Source organism: Antennarius striatus, chromosome 23, assembly GCF_040054535.1.
Source record: "Antennarius striatus isolate MH-2024 chromosome 23, ASM4005453v1, whole genome shotgun sequence".
Classification (NCBI taxonomy): domain Eukaryota; kingdom Metazoa; phylum Chordata; class Actinopteri; order Lophiiformes; family Antennariidae; genus Antennarius; species Antennarius striatus.
This window is the reverse complement of record NC_090798.1, coordinates 10,042,231-10,061,959: the sequence shown is the minus strand read 5'-3', so window position 1 is coordinate 10,061,959 and position 19,729 is coordinate 10,042,231. Positions and strand designations below refer to the sequence as shown.

The window sequence follows — 19,729 nt, the reverse complement described above, 5'->3', positions numbered from 1 at the left end:
TTGCCCCAGTCACCACAAAGGCTTCCATGACATTATTGTTGTTAATGCAATATTTCTCCAGAACGCACGTGACGCACGTCTCCATCCTGTCCCAGCTGCCGCTGTTGAAAGACTTGTCTTGTGGGACGCTGTTGGTCAAGGTAAACGTTGAATTCTTTTCGTCCGTACCAAAAGCGTGACAGCTTGGGAATAGATGACCCCGGTTAAAATCACCGGCATTCCGATAGTCACTGTTCGTGGCCTGGTGGGTGTATGCCTCCACCCTCATGTTGTTGGTGTTTCGTTCCTCAAGCTGCAAAAGACGGAAGACGGAATGTTCAGTTGGTTCAGGTACCAGTTAATGACCACCCCAACAGGATGACGCAAAGACTATCGGACGGACTTGAACTTCAGGAGAGAAGACATTGCAAATACAACTGAACCACCGTGGAAGGTGGGACATGCCAGAGTTCAGCCATGTTGAAGGTACATGGTCCACCGGACCCTAATCTCAACAGAAGTGGCCCATTAACTCATTAGTTAGCAGCTCTTTCCAGCCATTGATTTCCTCTTGAGACATTGGCCTAAGAATGTCTGGAGAGGATTCTGGACCAGGCTGGATTTTAACGAGTCAACAAACCTGTGGCTCGATCCTCCAGACTGATGGCGGTCTCTTGCCTTTCTGGCCTCGGAACCTGTAGGCAGAAAACACTGGGATCTTGTTCTCTGTGTCGTAGACTGTCAGATACCTCGCCTGGTTCTCAAAAGTCTGGCAAATGGGCTTGTATCGCGTCGGGGTCTGGATGACGCCACCCTGCAGGACTCCTGGGATCTGCGGTGGAGTTTTCATTAGAAGAAACTGGTCGCAGTCTGAAACTGAATCCACGACTACAGCCACGACGGGAAGGTAGGACGGGATGAGTAAGGCAAAGAGCAGAAGCCACATCGTCAGGGTCTTTGTCATCGGACGCGTCTTTTGGCCAAAGAGAAGAACAATCATCATACATGTTCAACAAAACCAAAGTATAACTGCGAGTTTGTGAAACATGATAAACATAAAAGGACGTTTAGTTGTGTTGTTTGACCATCGGTCAGAAATGTTTAATCCGCTGCAGTGATTATTTAATGGCTGATCATTCCCTACAAGGGAGTGGATAAGTCTTAACACCGAAGTTAATTATTGTTATCCATCTAGCTGTGGGAATCGTTATGGAACATTCCTGGAAAATCAAGCATTTGTCCTTGGAAGAGCGCTGAGGATGAAACCAGATTATAGAGAAAAAAAAAGTTAAAAATTACCTAGAGAATTATTCATCCAAAATAAAAACTGTGTTCCTGATCGCCTTGGCAACGAGTCTCTCCAACGTGAAACTGCAGAACTCTGTATATGAGAGTCTGAATCTCTATCCCCAATACTGAGTCATCAGATTGTAACTGATGATGATGGAATCATTATCATCATCAATTACTGAGTTTTTTAACGCTTTCAAGAATGTGTTGCAACAGTAGAACCACATCAATCTCTTCCCCGGTGCTGGTTCTGAACTCATGACCTTCGCTTCAAGCCTTCAGACAGTGACTTAAGCTGACCACCTGGGAGAGCCTTGCAGATTTCACATACAGTATCTTGAATCACAGTTTGTTCAGGATCGTATGGATCAACTCCAGGACTCGAGTACTGTTAACAATTAGTCCCATGAAAATCATCAAACCTTCATTGGAACAGAAATACAGGTTCAACTAATCAAAGTTATAAATAATCCGTAAATGGTTCAGTTTCAGTGAAACCATCATGATTATTCCCACATTATTATCAGACAAAACTGGTTTATGTAAATCGTTTCCATACTGTGATTCCAAAAGATAAATGTACAAATTTGATTATTTAACCAACATTTAAATAGTTTACAGTGGTGAAACTTACCGTTTGGAGTTAACCTGATGAAAGCTGCAGGAACAGGAACTGCTCTCTTTTTAAAGAGCCACTTTTCAACGTGTAACTCAAAACAAACAAAGAGGTTCAATCGAAGAAGGACGGAAATCTTTATTTTCAGAGGTGCCAACAACCTAATATGGACTTCCTCACCTCCATCAGAGTTCAGTTCAGTAATAGCTTACAGATTATTAACTGTTTAAATTTAACATCAACCTCATTCATTGGATCACATTTAGTCACATGATCCTGTTTGTGGACATTTTTAAACTAAAATTCATTTCATTGCTAAAAAAAAAAAAAGCATTTTAGTCTTGTTGGAATAAAATTTGTATTTCCATCTTGTTTCAGTCAATCACTGGAACCAAACCCGATTCTGTTATCTGATTGGTTGAATAATTTGTGATGCCATATTAATTGATCTTGAAGCTACACTGCCCCCTACTGGCCAGACGTGGACCTACAGCATTTAGAACAAGTTAATTACCAAGCCCGAGTTGGTACTGGATTCATGCCTCAGTGTGGCAGGAAGTGAGACTTTCAGGGACATCGAGCGGTGTAGGACTTTTAATAACACTGTGATAAAAATAACAAGAAATCAATTTAACTTTGCAGCTGAATTTGTCAGAATGGATTAAAAAACAACAAAAAAGACTGTTCAAGAGGTCAAATGAAAGGTCACATGCATCGAGGATAACAGTTTAACGCCGACGGGCCTCGACCCACAGAGGGCTTGGCTGATCCATCTCGATAGCCAATCATGCATTTCCGACATCACTGTCAGTTTGTACCGGCGTCTGATTGGCCCTCCTGAACCATCAAACACCAACAGTCTGTGCTGTGAATGCAGCGTCAAACACCGATATTGATTGAAGAGATTTGATTGGTGCCTGGGTGAAGGCCCCTCCTCCCTGAACGGTTGTTCAGTTCTACTGTATGTTCACCATGTGGTCACGACTCTGGTTCCATCACACCTGAAGGGCCAACATGAGGGGCCAACATGGTCACCTTGGATAGGGTAAAGTGGCGGAGGCACCTGATTGGTCACTTGGGGAAGGGGCGTCACCCTCCAGAGCGTCAGAGATTATCTGGCAGAGCTGAGTGAAGGACGGACGCTCGTCTGGTCTCTGAAACACAAGACAGGCTCCTTGGTCACTTGGCAACCTTTGACCTTCGTCCATCTGAACTTCCTTTGCAACATGGTAATCAGTAGCTAAAACTATTCACAAGTTGACTGGAGAACAAGTCCGGTGGTGGCGCTGTTTCTTTTTTTCTCTAGATGACCTCGCTAGATGGCCTCACCTCATGCCAACAGATGGACATTACATCATAGATGGTGGGCGGGGTCAGTTTTGGCCTGTAGAGGCGGTGGCCATTGTTCACCAACGCGACCACCTCGTGGTTCTGATTCTGTTCAAATGGCATCCGACCCTCGGAGAACACCTCCCACATCAGCACACCTGGAAATATAGATACTGGGTTTACAAAGAAGGCAAAGCTGTGAAACATCAAAGCTCGATTCGAGTTCAAGCATTTTTACCAAAGGACCAAACGTCCGACTTGCTGCTGTATCTGCTGAAATTGAAGACTTCTGGAGGCGACCACTTCACAGGAAATCTGGACCCCGATGAGCTGGTGTACTGGTCGTCCAAGACGTACCTGGAAAAGACACATCAACGTGACAACTGGACTCGACCTCCTGACCTACTGGGCGGGGGGGGGGGGGCGCTGATGTGGAAATGCTGCTTCTCCTACCTGGTCATACCGAAGTCGGACACCTTCACCACCAGAGAGTTATGCACCAGACAGTTCCTGGCGGCCTGCAGGGACAAGAGAAGAGAGGTGGGGTGATGTCACATGGTTAGCATCAGTGCTAACATCCTCCAGATGGGCGCCGTACCAGGTCCCTGTGGATGAACCCGTGGGACTCCAGGTGCTCCATGCCCTCGCCCACATCCAGGCAGATGCTGAGCAGCGACCCCAGGCTGAAGCTGCCCCGCCGCTGCCACAGGAAATGGGACAGGCAGCCGTGCTCCAGGAACTCGGTGACGATGTAGATGGGCTTCTGCTGGCTGCAGACGCCATAGAGCTGCACCAGTTTGGGGTGGAACAGCTTCCTGTGGGGAAAACACCACCATGTTGGGACTGGAGGGGACAGAAGTTACATGACCAGTGACGGCGTCAGCGCCTTCCCCCCTCCTTACATCATGACCTTGGCCTCTTCGATGAAGTCTTCCTCGTACATGGCTCCTTCTCGGAGCACCTTAATGGCCACTTGATGCTGCCCCCTCCAGCTGCCGAGCCTCACTTGGCCGAACTGCCCGTTGCCCAGCTCTCTGATGAAGGTCAGTTCGCTGGGGTTGATTTCCCACTTCTCTGGAGTGGGGAGGAAAGGGAGGGAGGTGAGGAGAGGATGGCCAGAGGATTTCTGAGCAGGGGTCTGTGGGTACTCACCGTAGCTGAAGCCGGCGGTGGATGGACCTGACTCCTCCTTTCCTGCAGGATACCTCAATCTGGCAACCAGTCCTGTGCCGCCAAACAGATACGTTAATGCTGCTGCCACTGGCTAGCTAACACTGGCTAGCTCCCACTGGCTAGGAACTGGCTAGAAACCTTACTCAGGAAACTTCAGCTGGACTTACTAGCCCGTTAGCATGTATTTAAACATTTTCAACATCACACGTCTTGTGTTGGCATGCTACCTTGTTGTTTGTGAGCGTGTTAGCAAAATAAGTACCCCAACACACAATGGCGTATGACAGCACACTGGAGACTACGGACTGATAGAACATGAGAAAGAGCTTAGGACAGATGTTGAAGGAGGCCAGCCTCCTCAGGAAGTACATCCTGCTCTGCCCCTTCTTGTACACACAGTCCGAGTTGAGTGACCAGTCCAGTCTGCTGTCTAGCTGCAGTCCCAGGTACTTATAGTTTTCTACCTCACACCTCACTGCCCTCGATGATCACTGGTTGTGGAGAGGGAGGTGCCCGCCATTGTGTGTTGGGGTGGGAGGGGCCATGGAAAAGAGATATGGACCGTCTGAACAGACTCATCCGCAGAGTGGGCTCAGTGGTTGGGCTGAGCCTGGACTCTGTGGAGACAGTTCTGGGGAGCAGGACCATGTCTAAAGTTAAGGCTATCATGAACAACACCAGGCACCCCCTACACACCACCTTCTCCCAGCAGAGAAGCACCTTCAGCAACAGACTGCTGTCACACAGCACCTCCACAGAGACGCTGAGGTCCTCCTTTGTGCCCCGTGCCATCAGGGGGTACAATGACTCTCCCAGGAGGAGCGGGGGGGAGGCGGCGAGGTCAGCACACGGTTGAATGGATTCAATTTAATTTTATACTGTTTATATTTTAGTTATAGTTCAATATATAAGTCCTGTTAGTGCTGCATGTGTCTGTTAGTGTAGTGTATGTCTTGTGGTATGTCCTGTGATGTCAGTGTTTCTTTTTCTCCTGGTGTTTATCCAGTATTTATTCAGTATGTAATGCTTGAGCAGTGGATATGTACAATTTCCTCCAGGATTAATAAACTATCTATCTATCTATCTATCTATCTATCTATCTATCTATCTATCTATCTATCTATCTATCTATCTATCTATCTATCTATCTATCTATCTATCTATCTATCTATCTATCTATCTATCTATCTATCTATCTACTAAAAATTAAGGTAATCCAGCATGCTAATTATAAACACAAATATAAACACAAAGTACTAGCAAAGTACTTTCACAAAACATTACAGTTCAACAGCTGGACTGATGTTGTTGTGTTTGAATGACTTTAGCATGCTAACACATTAATCTATAATGGTAGCCACACCTTTTCTACTACTGCTGTCATGTGGGTCTGGACTAACTTTTAGCTTCACTTCAACACACTAAGCATGCTAGAATTTAGCACTGGGCTTCATTGCTGCTTATAGCATGTTGCATCTGGCTGGCTAGCGTTGTGCATGGGTACCTGCTGCGTTGTGCTTGTGGTACTCGATGAGTTCGGGGATGGAGCTGAAGACGTGCTTCTCGGCCAGGTAGAACTTTTTGGGCATGTCCTGCGTTTCCTTGATGTGGTAATGTTTTATAACTGCACCTTCCTCCCTACAAACGCATGACAAACACACACACACACACACACACACACACACACAGACACACAGACACACACACACACACACACACACACACACACACACACACACACACACACACACACACAAACTTGAAGGACCCAAACTGAAGCCAGAACAGCAGCAACTACCGTACAGGTAACACGGTCAGCTGGTAATGCCCAGTTGGTCCAGCATCAACCTACCCTGAAGCAGACTTGGCATACAGCGACACGGTGTAGGCTCCTGTGATGCTGGAGTCTCTCACGATGAAGGCGCCCTCTTTGTCCTGTGACAAAGTCATTTCCTTTAGAGCCCAAAAGTTTTTATAGAACTCAAAAGCATATTTCACAGAAAAAAGCAGCAGCAGGTTCCTCACCTCCTTCTTCAGCAGCTCCTCAGCCTTGTTCCTATTGACTTGTTTACTGTACCAACTAAAACACACCCACAAGTAAACAACACATCACACGTGAACCTCGTCACGGTCCCCATGGGCTCCATTCCAGACATGATCATAAATGATTATGAGCGATCAACTCACACAAACTGCATCAGGCTCCCAGGTTTCTTCTCGGTGATGTAGTTGGATGGGATGTAGCCCTCCTCTCTGAAACCCGACAATCAACACACACAACTTATCAAGGCATCGAGATGCTTTTGATTTGTTTACAGGTCAAATTTAGTTTTTTATTCTCTTCTCCTTTTTTTGGATGTAGGAGCAACACTACTGTACTAGCAGAGGAAAGAAGAGGAACGCTTACAAATGCATTGCTTTACATGGTTTTTACCAATCCTAATTCAGCATGCCAGCATGCTAACACTGTCTAATGCTAACCCCGTTGTCGGACGATAATGATGGAGGACACACTCACCCATACTTGTTCCTTGCCCGGTACCAGTTGACATCGCTCTTGTCCAGGACGGTGTACTCGTCTCCTTTGACCAGAGTCAGGTCATGTGGTTCTCCGCCCGGGAAGTCATAGAGCGCCACCACCACCAAATCATCACTTTCATCATCATCATCAACAGCAGCCGGACCCAGAGGGATGGGAGGAAGAGGAGGTCGCCGCTGGATGAGGAGAAGGAGTGGCTGAAAGCATGCGGTGGATGTGTTTGCGACAGCAGGAGTGTCTTAGCAGTTAGCGTACCTGTCCGTTCTTCTGCTCGTCTCCAGGAATGGGAGGTAAAGGTTTCCTAGAAACTAGAAAACAGAAGACCAGTCATTTTCATCTACCTTCATTATCTGGTCACTGTGATCTTTGACCTTTCATTACGTTATATTGTTTAACAATTATGTGATGTCACTGATCAGAGTGCATAAATTAGCTAACAGCTAATGTTAGCATGGTGATTTCCTGTTTTTCCTTTCACAGTGAGGGTCTTAACACACATGTTATTTACAGTGCTGTGAAAAAGTATTTGCCCCGTCCCTGATTTCTGTGTTTTTTGCACATTCATCACTCGTTAAAGTTTCAGATCATCAAACCAATGTTGACATCACACAGAGACAACCCAAGGAAATACAAAATGCAGTTTCTAAATGATGATTCAATTTATTAAGGCACAAAAAAAAATCCAAACCTATTTGGTCTTATGTGAAAAACTAATTGCCCCCTGAACCTAATAGCGTGTTGTGCCAGCTTTTAGCCCCACAAATGTAATAAAAAATTGCAGCTTTAAATGTAATAATCCCACAAATGTAATAACTTTCCCACAAACATAATATGGTCGCCTATACCATGAACGTAATACCTAATTTCCCAAAAACTAATAAATATTACATTTGTGGGAGTTATTACATTTGTGGGGCTAACACCACCTGTGGAAACAATTACTGAAATCAAGCATTTCCGATAATTGGTGATGAGTCTTTCACACCGCTGTGGAGAATTTTTGGCTCACTCTTCGTTGCAGAATTGTTTCAACCCTGACATACTAGAGGGTTTTTGAGCATGAACTGCCCGTTTGAGGTCACACCACAGCATGTTAATTACATTGTAAATCCAGAATGTGACTTGGCCACTCCAAAACCTTAACTTTTTTTTTTTGTGAGCCATTCAGAAGTGGACCATCAATCACAGCAAGTTGTCCTGGTCCTGAAGCAGCCCTAGACCATTACACTGCCACCACCATGCTTTACTGTTGGCACGATGTTCTTTTTATCAAATGCTATGCCATTTTTACGACTTTAAAAATAACTCACTCAATGTTGATAATTAAATGGTGTATAAGCTACACTGCTGGTTCATATGTTTACAAATGTAATTATGATACAATCAGTCCCTCACCAGCCATGAACCCCACCGCACGTCACTGCTCAGTAGCATGTCTGATGCAAATTTACTACCTCCACACAGTAGAACCCCGAGACAAGTTATTTGAGCTGGTGGATGGATAAAACATCAGCTGAGACCGGATTTCATTCTTAAACGCAATGGTGGAAGGATACAACATCAGTTGAGACCGGATCTTGTTCTTTACCAAATGTTGTTGAATTGATACAAGTCTGCATGTCTATCGGTTGCTAAAATGTTGTTTTTTTCCCATAACTTTGGGGGTTTGGTGCTTTTTTACGAGGCTGGAATGAATTAAAATGATTTTAGTTATTTTAAATGGTTAAATGTTGTTTGACTTACAACCTGAGTCTCGACGTTCTACTATATGTCTTTTTTCATGCTAACTGGATCAGCACTAACTTTGGCTCATTTGTGTTGCTAACCTGATTGTGAGTTTCAGCAAAGCCCAATAAATGGGCTTCTGTTGATAAATAATACCAGAAGTTGATTTTAGTTGAATTTTTAACATCAGGAACATTTCTCTTTAGTTACTAGCGCATTTCGACGTTACAACGTCGACTGAAGCCAATTTCCGTTCAGTCAATCGGGTTTCTTACTGTCTCCAAATGGGTTGTACTCCTCGCAGCCTGGAGCCAGTTTTTCTGCCTGGCGACAGCAGAGCCACGCGCCATCCTGCCAGAACTGGGGGTGAAACTTGGCGAGGACAGACGGGTTGTCTTGGATCTCTGCGAACACACGTGTACCATGTTAGAACATGTGACATAACACCGACCGCCAATGGCGTTTTAACAGGTATCTGATAGAAGCTGCTCTCTGATTGGACAGCTTGTAGGCACAATGTCATTGGTGGGTTGGAGGTTCTGGCATTTCTTGTGGTGTTAGCTAACTTTACTAATTTTAAACCAGCTGAGCACAGTTACCGTGGACATGGTGCTGAGCTGCAGGAAGTTCAGTGTATGTGTGAAAACCCCATGCACACACATGGTTCAAAGTGTTAAAACATACATGCAGAGCATGCAGTCGTGTTCACGTTAGTGCCTGCAGGTGCTGGGAGAGAACAGAACTGGACTGACCCAGTTTGAGGCTCTGGACCCAGAGGCTCCTGCTGTCGTTGCTCGGCGCGAACACATAGAGGGTGTTGGTGTCGTACACCACCTGCAACACAAACACAGCCCGGTCCAGAGCAGAACAGAGATCTGGAACCGCCCCCTCCTGCTCACAACCGTACCTGGAACGGGTATTTGTTCTGGCAGGGGATGAGGCCCCCTCCGTTCTTGACTATCTCCACGCATCGGATCCGGCTCAGCTCGATGGAGCCTCGTCTGAACTTTTTCTGTGGGCAGAAATAACACGGCAACAGTCATACAGAAACCACTCAAAACCGGCAGACGGACCGTCTCAATGAAGAATAAAGGAAATTGTTGCAAACAGGAGCTGTCTGCAGCTAGCTTTCAATTTAGAGTGAGCAGAGAGCATCATGGGAAAGTTTACTCAGGGTCCACTGTTGGGAATGAATGGACAGCCTGCAGCCAATTGAATTACAGTATTCACCAAAGACCAGACATGACTGTTTATTTAAATGCTAATAAAATCAACAATAAAGGGAATAAAAAATGACCTCAGCTTTTCCATCGAAATACGTCAGTTTTGTTTTGGTGAGGACGAAAAGCCTCTCCTTGTAGTTCAGCGGAGATGTCCTCCTCTTCTGCTGCGAACGCTTGATGAGTGATTCCACCAATAGCAGCTCATTACTCATCCTGACTTCGCCCACACCCTCAGTCCATCGACAGATGTTCAGCAGGCTGAACCTTAGCTGAAGAGAAGTTTTTACACGTTAGACAATTTATCCATCGAGAAATACATTCATCCTCTTTCAGCATGTTGTTTTGGTTCAGCATCTCTGCTCTCATTGGTCGGTTGTAAATGTTTTATTTAGAAATTGGTAGAAAACAAAAGCAGACGCAATAGAAGCTAAACACATTAGCCTGTTTGCTCTCTACTGCCCACAAGTGGTCAAAGATCTGTTGGCACAGTTAGCGTGTAGGACTAGCGTAAATTTAGCTCCTCCCACAGCCGCTACATTAAAATGAAATAATCTGATTTTAGTAAAATGAAGAATAAAAGTAGTGAACTGCTCCAAAACTCTGAGGTCTGGATATTTTTTAAAGAAACGTTCATAAATGTGGATGTAAATTTTTTGACAAAGTTTTAAACCTAAAGGAAATGTTTGAAATAATTCTCGAACGTCAAGAAAAAATTTAAAACTGAGTTTGTTTGGATGGGAATGAAAATGTTTCAAATACCTTTCGAAAAGGTCCTTAAAACATAAAAATAAAACATAAAAAAGTACTTTACAAAGTCATCAACTTTGTTTTTACGTCACACAATTTGCGACTTTGCTTTTAGTCCGACGCCTGTTGTGTTTCTATTCATGTGAATGCTGCATTCTTTTCCTTCCTGTCTCTCTCTTACGTTCCTGTCCCAACTGAACGGGGTGACGTCATCCCGGTAAACAGCTCCCTTACCTTTCCAGGTGGGTTTCTGGCTCTGGCTGGTCAGCTGCTGTGGGCTCGTTATCAAACACCCTGAGAATGACAGAATGAGAGGAGTCAGGAAATGAAGGGACTAGCTTTCACACATACACACACACACACACACACACACACACACACACACAAACACAACTTCCTCTTTCTCCGCTCTACCGGTGAAGCAAAGAGAGAGAGAAATGGGGGAGGGGTGAGAAGAGGATGACATCGGCGGGAGGTAAAAAAATGTTGAAAATCTGCCTGAACAGAAAACACCTTCTGATCACGTTACCTCGTGTTGGTGCTCAGAATAAAAATGGACAAATTTAAACTAATTTAAACCGGGAATAACTTTAGAATTTTAAGTTTTGATTTTTTTTGACTGTTTCAGTATAAACATGCTTTGACACTCACACTTAGCGAGGTTCACAGTGAGACGCGCCTCGGCCAGGCGGCTGAACTGAGCCTGGATGCGCTCCAAGTGAGAGGCCCAGGTGTCAGAGCAAACCACCACGCTATCTAAATACACATTACAACCATCCAAGTCCCCAAGGACTTACGTCATCAGCCTCTGAAATGTTGCTGGGGCATTATGCAACCCGAAGGGCATGACTCTATAAGAATACAATCCATTTGGCATTACAAATGCCGAAAGCTCACGAGCTTGTTCTGACAGCGGGAACTGCCAATAGCCTTTTAACAAGTCAAACTTGCTGACATACTTAGAATGGTCAATCTGACTGACACAGTCTTCCATTCGTGGGAGTGGAAATGAGTCTGATTTCGTCACCGTGTTCACCTTACGAAAATCTGTACAGAACCTGGGGTGTACCATAACGCAAGGTGAAGCCCAACTAGAAAATGGCAGTTCAGCAATACCATTATCTAATATATACCTCACTTCAGCATCCAGATATTTCCGTTTTTCAAGATTCACACGATAAAATCTTTGCCGAACTGGCTGGGAATCTCCGAAATTGAGATTGTGCTCAATGAGTTGGGTTTGGGTGGGGTATCCCCAGACAGACAAGGAAAATGGATGAGCTCAGACAAGTCTGACTGCCTTGACTACAGCAGGGCCTGTAGTCTGCCCAGTGATTCAGCGGAACGCCAGCCCACACACACCTTCCTGCCACACCTCTCCCCAAAATAAGCTTGATGCCCTCAATTGACCAGAGTCACGCTAGCCACTCCCCAGCTCAGGTTAGCCGTCCTCCAGCAGCCCCCGAGCAGGAGCAGTGGGTGACTGTTCGTAGGAAACATAGTGGCAGGTGAAAGCCTCGGGTTCACCACCAATCCCCGCAACTCGAACAGCTTTTTCCCGCTCAGCGACACACCCACTGAGGAACCTACTCTGGTGATTGGCAGCTCTGTGGTGCGGCACGTTAAACCAAAGACACCAGTGACCATAGTCAAGTGTATCCCGGGTGCCAGAGCGGGCAACATCGAGTCATTTTTGAAACTGCTGGCTAAAGATAAACGTACATATAGTAAGATAGTAATTAATGTCGGCGGTAATGACGGTTACGCCAATCGGAGGTCACAAAAATTAATATCCAGTCGGTGTGCAGCTACGCAAAAACAATGTCGGACTCCATAGTGTTCTCTGGTCCCCTTCCAAACTGACCAGTGATGACATGTTTAGCCGCATGTCTTCACTCAACCGCTGGCTGTCTAGGTGGTGTCCTGCTACTGACATACAGTTTGTTGATAATTGGCGGACTTTTTGGGGAAAACCCGGTCTCATTAGGAGAGACGGCATACATCCCACTGGAATGGCGCTGCTCTCCTGTCAAAAAATCCTACCACTTTTATTTCTGCCCTAAAACCATGACCCAGAGTTGAGACCGGGATGCAGAGTCTTAAACAGGTCTCTGCACTCCTAGAATAGTCACCCACTGTACCTTCACCCACTGTAATGTTACCCACTCTAATGTTACCCACTACACTTTCACCTACTGTATTGTCACCCACTGTACACACCATTGAGACTGTGTCTGTCCCTCGACCGTTTAAAGTTAATTCATGCAAATTTAAGTCATTTCAAGTCCAGAGGAAAGCAACTGGACACCCAAATTTACTAAAAATCAAAACCAGGACTTCAACAGCTCCGGTGTACAAAACAAAATGTGGTCTCCTAAATATTAGATGTCTGTCTTCAAAAGCTATTTTAATCAATGACATTATATCAGATTATCATATAGATTTATTCTGTTTAACGGAAACCTGGCTAAGTGAGGATGAGTATTTTTCCCTAAATGAAGCTACTCCTCCTAGTCACCTAAATTATCAGATCCCCTCGAGTCTCAGGCAGAGGTGGAGGAGTTGCATCTATTTTTAATTCCTCGCTAGAATTGAGCCCTAAACCAAAAATTATCTTCAATTCATTTGAAAGTCTTAGTCTGAGCCTATCAAACCCAATCCAGAAACTACTTCAGCCCCTATTATTTGTCATCATTTATCCTCCTCCTGGTCCATACAATGACTTTCTATCTGAATTTGCCAATTTCTTAACTAGTTTAATTCTTAAAATTGATAAGGTCATTATTGTTGGTGATTTCAATATTCACGTGGACAACAGCAATGATAGCCTCAGTAGGTCATTTATGTCATTACTAGACTCCATAGGCTTTAGTCAGTGTGTACAGGAATCTACCCACCAGTTCAAGCATACTCTGGATTTAGTCCTGATTTATGGGATTGAAATTGAAGAGTTAATCATCTTTCCTCATAATCCTATCCTTTCTGACCACTGCCTGATAACTTTTGACATTCAGCTATTGTGTAATTCTCTTCCTGCAAAAAATGTTTGTACTCGAAATTTATCAGATCATACTATTTCTAAATTCAGGGAAGAAATCCCAAGTATGCTTAATCTAACCCCACTACTGAACTACACAGCGGGTCCTTTTCCGAACTCAGTTAATGTTTGTCCATCTCAAATTGATGAGTTTGTTGATGTTACTTCAGACTTTCTGCGAAAAACCTTAGATTTAATTGCTCCACCAAAAAATAAGACTATAAAACAGGGGATGCGATCTCCCTGGTTTAATTCTCATACCCACCAATTAAAGCAAGAATCTCGAAAACTTGAGAGGAAATGGCGGTCTACTAAACTAGGAGAACACCTCACTGCGTGGCAAGATGGTTTACATAAATACAGGAAGGCACTTCGTTCCACTAGAGCAGCCTATTATTCATCATTAATCGAGGACAATAGAAACAGTCACAGATTCTTGTTCAGTACTTTATCCAGACTGACAAAGAACCACAGTGCATTTGGGCCTAGTATTCCATCAAGTCTCCACAGCAATGATTTTATGAATTTCTTCTATAATAAGATCCTGCTCGTCAGGGACAAAATTAATGGCGTCCTGTCCTCAAACTCTGGTCCTTCTTTAGGTCCCTTCGATCAGTGAAACACACAGCAGACTCCTGAACCCTTTGGTTCTATGGATGTCTTTTCTCCAATACAGATCAGTCAGCTGATTAAAATAATCTCCTCAGCTAAACCATCCTCCTGTCTGTTAGATCCAAATCCAACTAAACTCATCAAGAGAAGCCCTACCTTTACTTGGCAACCACTTCCTTAATATAATTAACATGTCTTTATTTACTGGATATGTACCACGGTCCTTTAACTCCTCCTCCTCCTGATCTCACTCTCCAAGTCTCAAATCACACCCTATTAACTCAACTTCTTCCCTGGAGTCTCTGTGCTCTATGTCCTCACATGTTTTTCTCAGGTTCACCCCTCATCCACCCATCTGCTATGGACCTGCTCTTCCCATCCCACCAGTACCACCCCTAACCTAATCATCGGCTGGGGTCCGGCTTCCTTTTTCCTCCACGCCCCCATGCTGTTCCACCCCTCATCCGCCTATCCGCTGTGGACCTTCCTCTGTGGACCTGCACCTCCAAGCCCACCAGTATCACCCCCATCTCTCCATGTGCTGTGGACCTTCTCCTCCAAGCCCACCAGTACCACCCTTCATTTATCCATCGGCTGGGGTCCTGCTTCCTTTCTTCCTCCGTGCCGCCATACAGTCATCCACGCAGCTGTAATTGCACCTTGACTTTAGCAACCTTAACCATATTGATACTGTCTCTATCTGGCCTATCTGCCACTCTCTCTCTGTCTCTCTCTCTCTGACCCTGTTGTTATCTTCCTTCGATTTCTTTTCCACCCAACCGGTCGAGGCGGATGGCCGCCCAAAAGAGTCTGGGTCCTGCCGGGAGTTTGTTCCTCATCGAGGGAGTTTTTCCCCGCCACTGTCGCTTATGCTTGCTCTGGAGGGTTCAGTTGGGCTTTTCTGTCTGTTAAAGCGCTTTGAAATGTCTGTTGCCATGACTAAGCGCTATATAAATAAAACTTGATTGATTGATTGATTGATTGATTGATTGATTGATTGATTGATTGATTGATTGATTGATTGAATTGGCGGCGCCTGACGCACGCCAACAGTCACATAGCCTTCAAACAGGTTGGAATACAGCATAACATTATGCAACGGAACCTTCGGGACTTTCATGCTCATTCCCAAAACAGGAACAGAGCACCCTGTGTCACTTTTGTCCGAAAATGGCAGCACTGAATACTGGATGAAAGAGTCAAAAGCAGCAGTATCCCACAGTATCTTAACCGGCACCTTGACACCACTTCCCACCAGGGCAACAAACCCATCCGGCACAAAAGGCAGAAAAGAGTCAAGCTCACCAGCTTTTACCTGCATCTCTACACTTGCCACATCCACAGCAGACAATGTAGGCATCGACACAGCCAGACACACACCCTTCGCCTGTCCAGCACGACCACTTTGTTTAGATTTATTTTTAAAATCATAACAGTCTGCTTTCCAATGCCCTTTTTTATGACAAAAGTTACAGATCTTATCTGAACTACGCATGCCACGATCCTTCAACTCAGATCTACCTGGAGGAACAGAAGAGTATACACCAACTGCATCAGCACTCTCCCCAAATCCAGCACCGCGAGTGCGTAATCCCCCAAACTTACGCCTGTGCGTTAAAACAATATCATCTGCTAGAGCAGCCACTGCAGCAGCGGTTTTCACCTTGTGATCTCCGATATACGTGGTAATATTCTCAGGTACGGAATTCTTAAACTGCTCCAGAACACCAGCGTGTAAAATGCGCGGTCAGATCACGGGCAAATTCAAGGCAAACTCAATATCGTTAGACTGGTAATCAATAAAAAAAAAGAAAGTCAAACCTTCTGTGCTCCTCCGAGAGCTGGTGGGGGAGTTTGAGTGCCCGAATGATCCCAGGAGCTATGTTGCCAGGGGCTTTATGCTCCTGCTAGGGTCTCCCTTGGCAAACAGGTCCTGGGTGATGGGCCAGACAAAGAGCAGTTCAAAAACTCCTATGATGACAGAAAAATCAAGGACCGTGACATCGCCTGGTATGGCACAACAGAGGCCCCAGGGTTGGGGCTCATATGAGAGCGCCTGGTGACCGGGACTCTGCCCATGGGGCCCAGCCGGGATCAGCCCGAAAGGATGACGTGGGCCCACCCTCCGGTGGACTCACCACAAGCCAAGGACACCATAGGAAAACGGTGCAGTGTGGATTGGGTGGCAGTCGTCAGCATGGGGCTTGATGACCCAATCCCCAGACAAAGAGTCTAGCTTTAGAGACATGGAATGTCACCACGCTGGGGGGAAAGGAGCCAGAGCTTGTGAGGGAGGTTGAGAGGTACCAAGTACATATAGTCGGGCTCACCTCCACCCAAAGCTTGGACTCTGGAACCCAAACCTTTGAGAGGATCTGGACTCTCCACTTTTCTGGTGTTGCCCAAGGTGAGAGGCGGCAGGCTGGTGTGGGCTTGCTTGTGGCCCCATAGCTCAGCCGTCATATGTTGGAGTTGACCCCGGTGAACAAGAGGGTCACGTCCCTGCGCCTCCGGATTGGGGACAGGTGTCTCACTGTCATTTTGGCCTACCGGCCTAATGCAGTGTGGAATACCTGGCCTTCTTGGAGGAGTACTGAATAGTGCTCCGACTAGGGACTCCATTGTTCTCCTTGGGGACGTCAACGTTCACGTGGGCAATGACAGTGAGGCCTGGGTGGTGTTCTCTTATTGGACTTCTGTGCTAGTTTGTCCATAACAAACACCTTGTTCAACCACAGGGATGTCCATAAGTGCACATGGCAGCAGGACACCCTAGGCCGGAGGTCGATGATTGACTTTGTTGTCGTATCATCAGACCTCCGACCACGTGTTGGATACTCAGGTGAAGAGAGGGGCAAAGCTGTCAACCAATCACCGCCTGGTGGTGAGTTGGATCCACTGGCAGAGCAGGAGGCCAGACAGACTCGGCAGGCCCTAACATGTTTTGAGAGTCTGCTGGGAACGTCTGGCAGAACCCTCTGTCAGTGAAGTCTTCAACTCCCACCTCCGGGAGAGCTTCTCCCAGATCCTGCAGGAGGCTGGGGACATTGAGTCAGAGTGGACCATGTTCTCCGCCTCCATTGTCGAAGTGGCTGCTCGGAGCTGTGGTCGCAAGGTCTCTGGTGCCTGTCGCAGTGGTAACCCCCTAACCTGGTGGTGGACACCGGAAGTAAGGGATGCCGTCAAGCTCAAGAAGAAGTCCTATCAAATCTTGTTGAATTGTAGGACTCCGGAGGTGGCTGACAGGTACAGGCAGGCCAGGCGTACTTCAGCTCGAACAGTCGCGGAGGCAAAAACTCAGGTCTGGGAAGATTTCGGGGAGGCCATGGAAGAAGACTATCAGTCAGCCTCTAAGAAATTCTGGCAAACCATTCGGTGCCTCAGGAGGGGGAAGCAGTGCACAGCCAATACAGTTTACAGTAGAGGTCCTGCTGACTTTGACTGAGGATATTGTCGGGCGATGGAAAGAATACTTCCAGGATCTTCTCAATCCTGCTGCCATGTCTTACACATAGGAAGCAGAGGCTGAGGTCTCAGAGGTGGACTCGTCCGTCACCCAAGCTGAAGTCACTTGGGTGGTTTCCAAACTCCTTGGTGGCAAAGCACCGGGGGTGGATGAGATTCGCCCTGAGTACCTCAAGTCTCTGGGTGTGCAGGGACTGTCATGGTTGACACGTCTCTGTAACACTGCATGGCAGTCTGGGACAGTACCTCTGGATTGGCAGACCGAGGCACTGGTTCCTCTTTTCATAAAGGGGGGCAGGAATGTGTGTTCCAACTACAGGGGGATCACACTCCTCAGCCTCTCGGGGAAAGTCTATTCCAGGGTACTGGAGAGGACGATTAGACTGATAGTCGAACTGCAGATTCAGGAGGAACAATGCGGTTTTTGTCCCTGTCGTGGAACACTGGACCAGCTCTACACTCTCCATTGAGTGCTTGAGGGTTCCTGGGAGTTCCTGGGAGAAAAAAGTGGTGTGCCCTCTTTGGGTTGGTGGGGAGTTTCTGCTCCAAGTGGAGGAGTTTAAGTATCTTGGGGTCTTGTTCACGAGTGAGGGAAGGATGGAACGTGAGATTGACAGATGGATCAGTGCAGCTTCTGCAGTGATGCAGTCGCTGTGTAGGTCTGTCATGGTGAAGAAGGAGCTGGGTTGCAAGACAAAGCTCTCGATTTACCAGTCAATCTACGTTCCTACTTTCACCTATGGTCATGAGCTTTGGGTCATGACCGAAAGGACAAGATCCCAGATACAAGCAGCTGAAATGAGTTTCCTCCATAGAATGGCTGGGCGCACCCTTAGAGATAGGGTGAGGAGCTCAGTCACCAGTGAGGAGCTCGGAGTAGAGTTGCTCCTCCACTTCGAGCGCAGCCAGCTGAGGTGGCTCGGGCATCTGTTCCGGATGCCTCCTGGACTCCTCCCTGGGGAGGTGTTCCGGGCATGTCCTACCAGGAGGAGACCTCAGGGAAGACCTAGGACACGCTAGAGGGACTATGTCTCTCCACTGGCCTGGGAACGCCTCGGGCTCCCCCCGGAGGAGCTGGAGGAGGTGTCTGGGGAGAGGGAAGTATGGGCATCCCTGCTGAGACTGTTGCCCCCGCGACCCGGCCCCGGATAAGCAATAGATGATGGATGGATGGATGGTTCGATGGATGGATGGATGGATGGATGGATGGATGGATGGATGGATAGATGGCTGGAAACCTTCTGTGTTGCCTGGTAACTAATGTCCAGTGACCAAGTACCGGGTTGCTACCCAGTGGTTGGGGACCACTAACGTGGACGGATGTAACAGAATCAGGTAATTTTTCCAAAATAAAACATCTTTCAAACTCCAAAACAAATAAAACGGAAGTAATGTAAATTATTTTTTCTTTCTTTCTTTCTGCTGGTTTTGTTAGTACAGCGGGTCACATTGGAGCCACACACAAAGACAGACAATCACGCAAACGCACACTCACAATGGGTAATTTGGGGCCGACAAATTAACCTGAAGCACATGTTTTTGGAGATGGGAGGAAGCCGGAGAACCCGGAGAGAACCCGCGCAGACACGGGGAGAACATGTAAACTCTGCACAGAGCAGGACTCGAACCCGGACCCGCCGTGTTGTGTAGTGACAGTCTACCCACTGTGCCACCATACCGCCCACACCGCATTTTAAAAAAATCAATTAAACTGCTTCATTTATCTTGTTTTTTTTAGTTTAGAGGTTAACGAGTCTGTTCTCAATTCAAATTTTTATGGTGCGTGCTTTCTGTGTGTGTTTGTGGGTGCACGCCCACACGTTTGTCTTTCTCTCTGCTAATGCTGCATGCTGAAGGTACTCAAATCCTCCTCTTTCTACTCTACTCTACTTCCTCCACCCATGTCTCTCTCTCTCTCTGGCTCTCTTTCTCTTTCTCTCTCTCGGTCTCTTTCTCTCTCTCTCTCTCTCTTTGCTTCTCTTCCTCTGCCTGTC

General features: G+C 46.4%; 1 protein-coding gene across 1 annotated transcript; it reads right to left on the bottom strand.

Annotated features, from left to right (window-relative positions):
- Nucleotides 1-2,461: 2,461 nt before the first annotated feature.
- Nucleotides 2,462-10,987, bottom strand: tec (tec protein tyrosine kinase). Its single transcript, XM_068307826.1, has 18 exons — nucleotides 10,856-10,987; nucleotides 9,949-10,143; nucleotides 9,559-9,663; nucleotides 9,404-9,485; nucleotides 8,927-9,055; nucleotides 7,182-7,234; nucleotides 6,906-7,102; nucleotides 6,575-6,640; nucleotides 6,413-6,467; nucleotides 6,240-6,322; nucleotides 5,892-6,025; nucleotides 4,367-4,438; nucleotides 4,117-4,288; nucleotides 3,813-4,029; nucleotides 3,668-3,732; nucleotides 3,453-3,571; nucleotides 3,215-3,372; nucleotides 2,462-3,039 (listed from the first exon to the last, which is right to left on the bottom strand). The coding sequence occupies exons 2-18, from the start codon at nucleotides 10,084-10,086 to the stop codon at nucleotides 2,917-2,919; spliced, it is 1,968 nt and encodes a 655-aa protein (XP_068163927.1). The 5' UTR covers nucleotides 10,087-10,143; nucleotides 10,856-10,987; the 3' UTR covers nucleotides 2,462-2,916.
- Nucleotides 10,988-19,729: the final 8,742 nt, after the last annotated feature.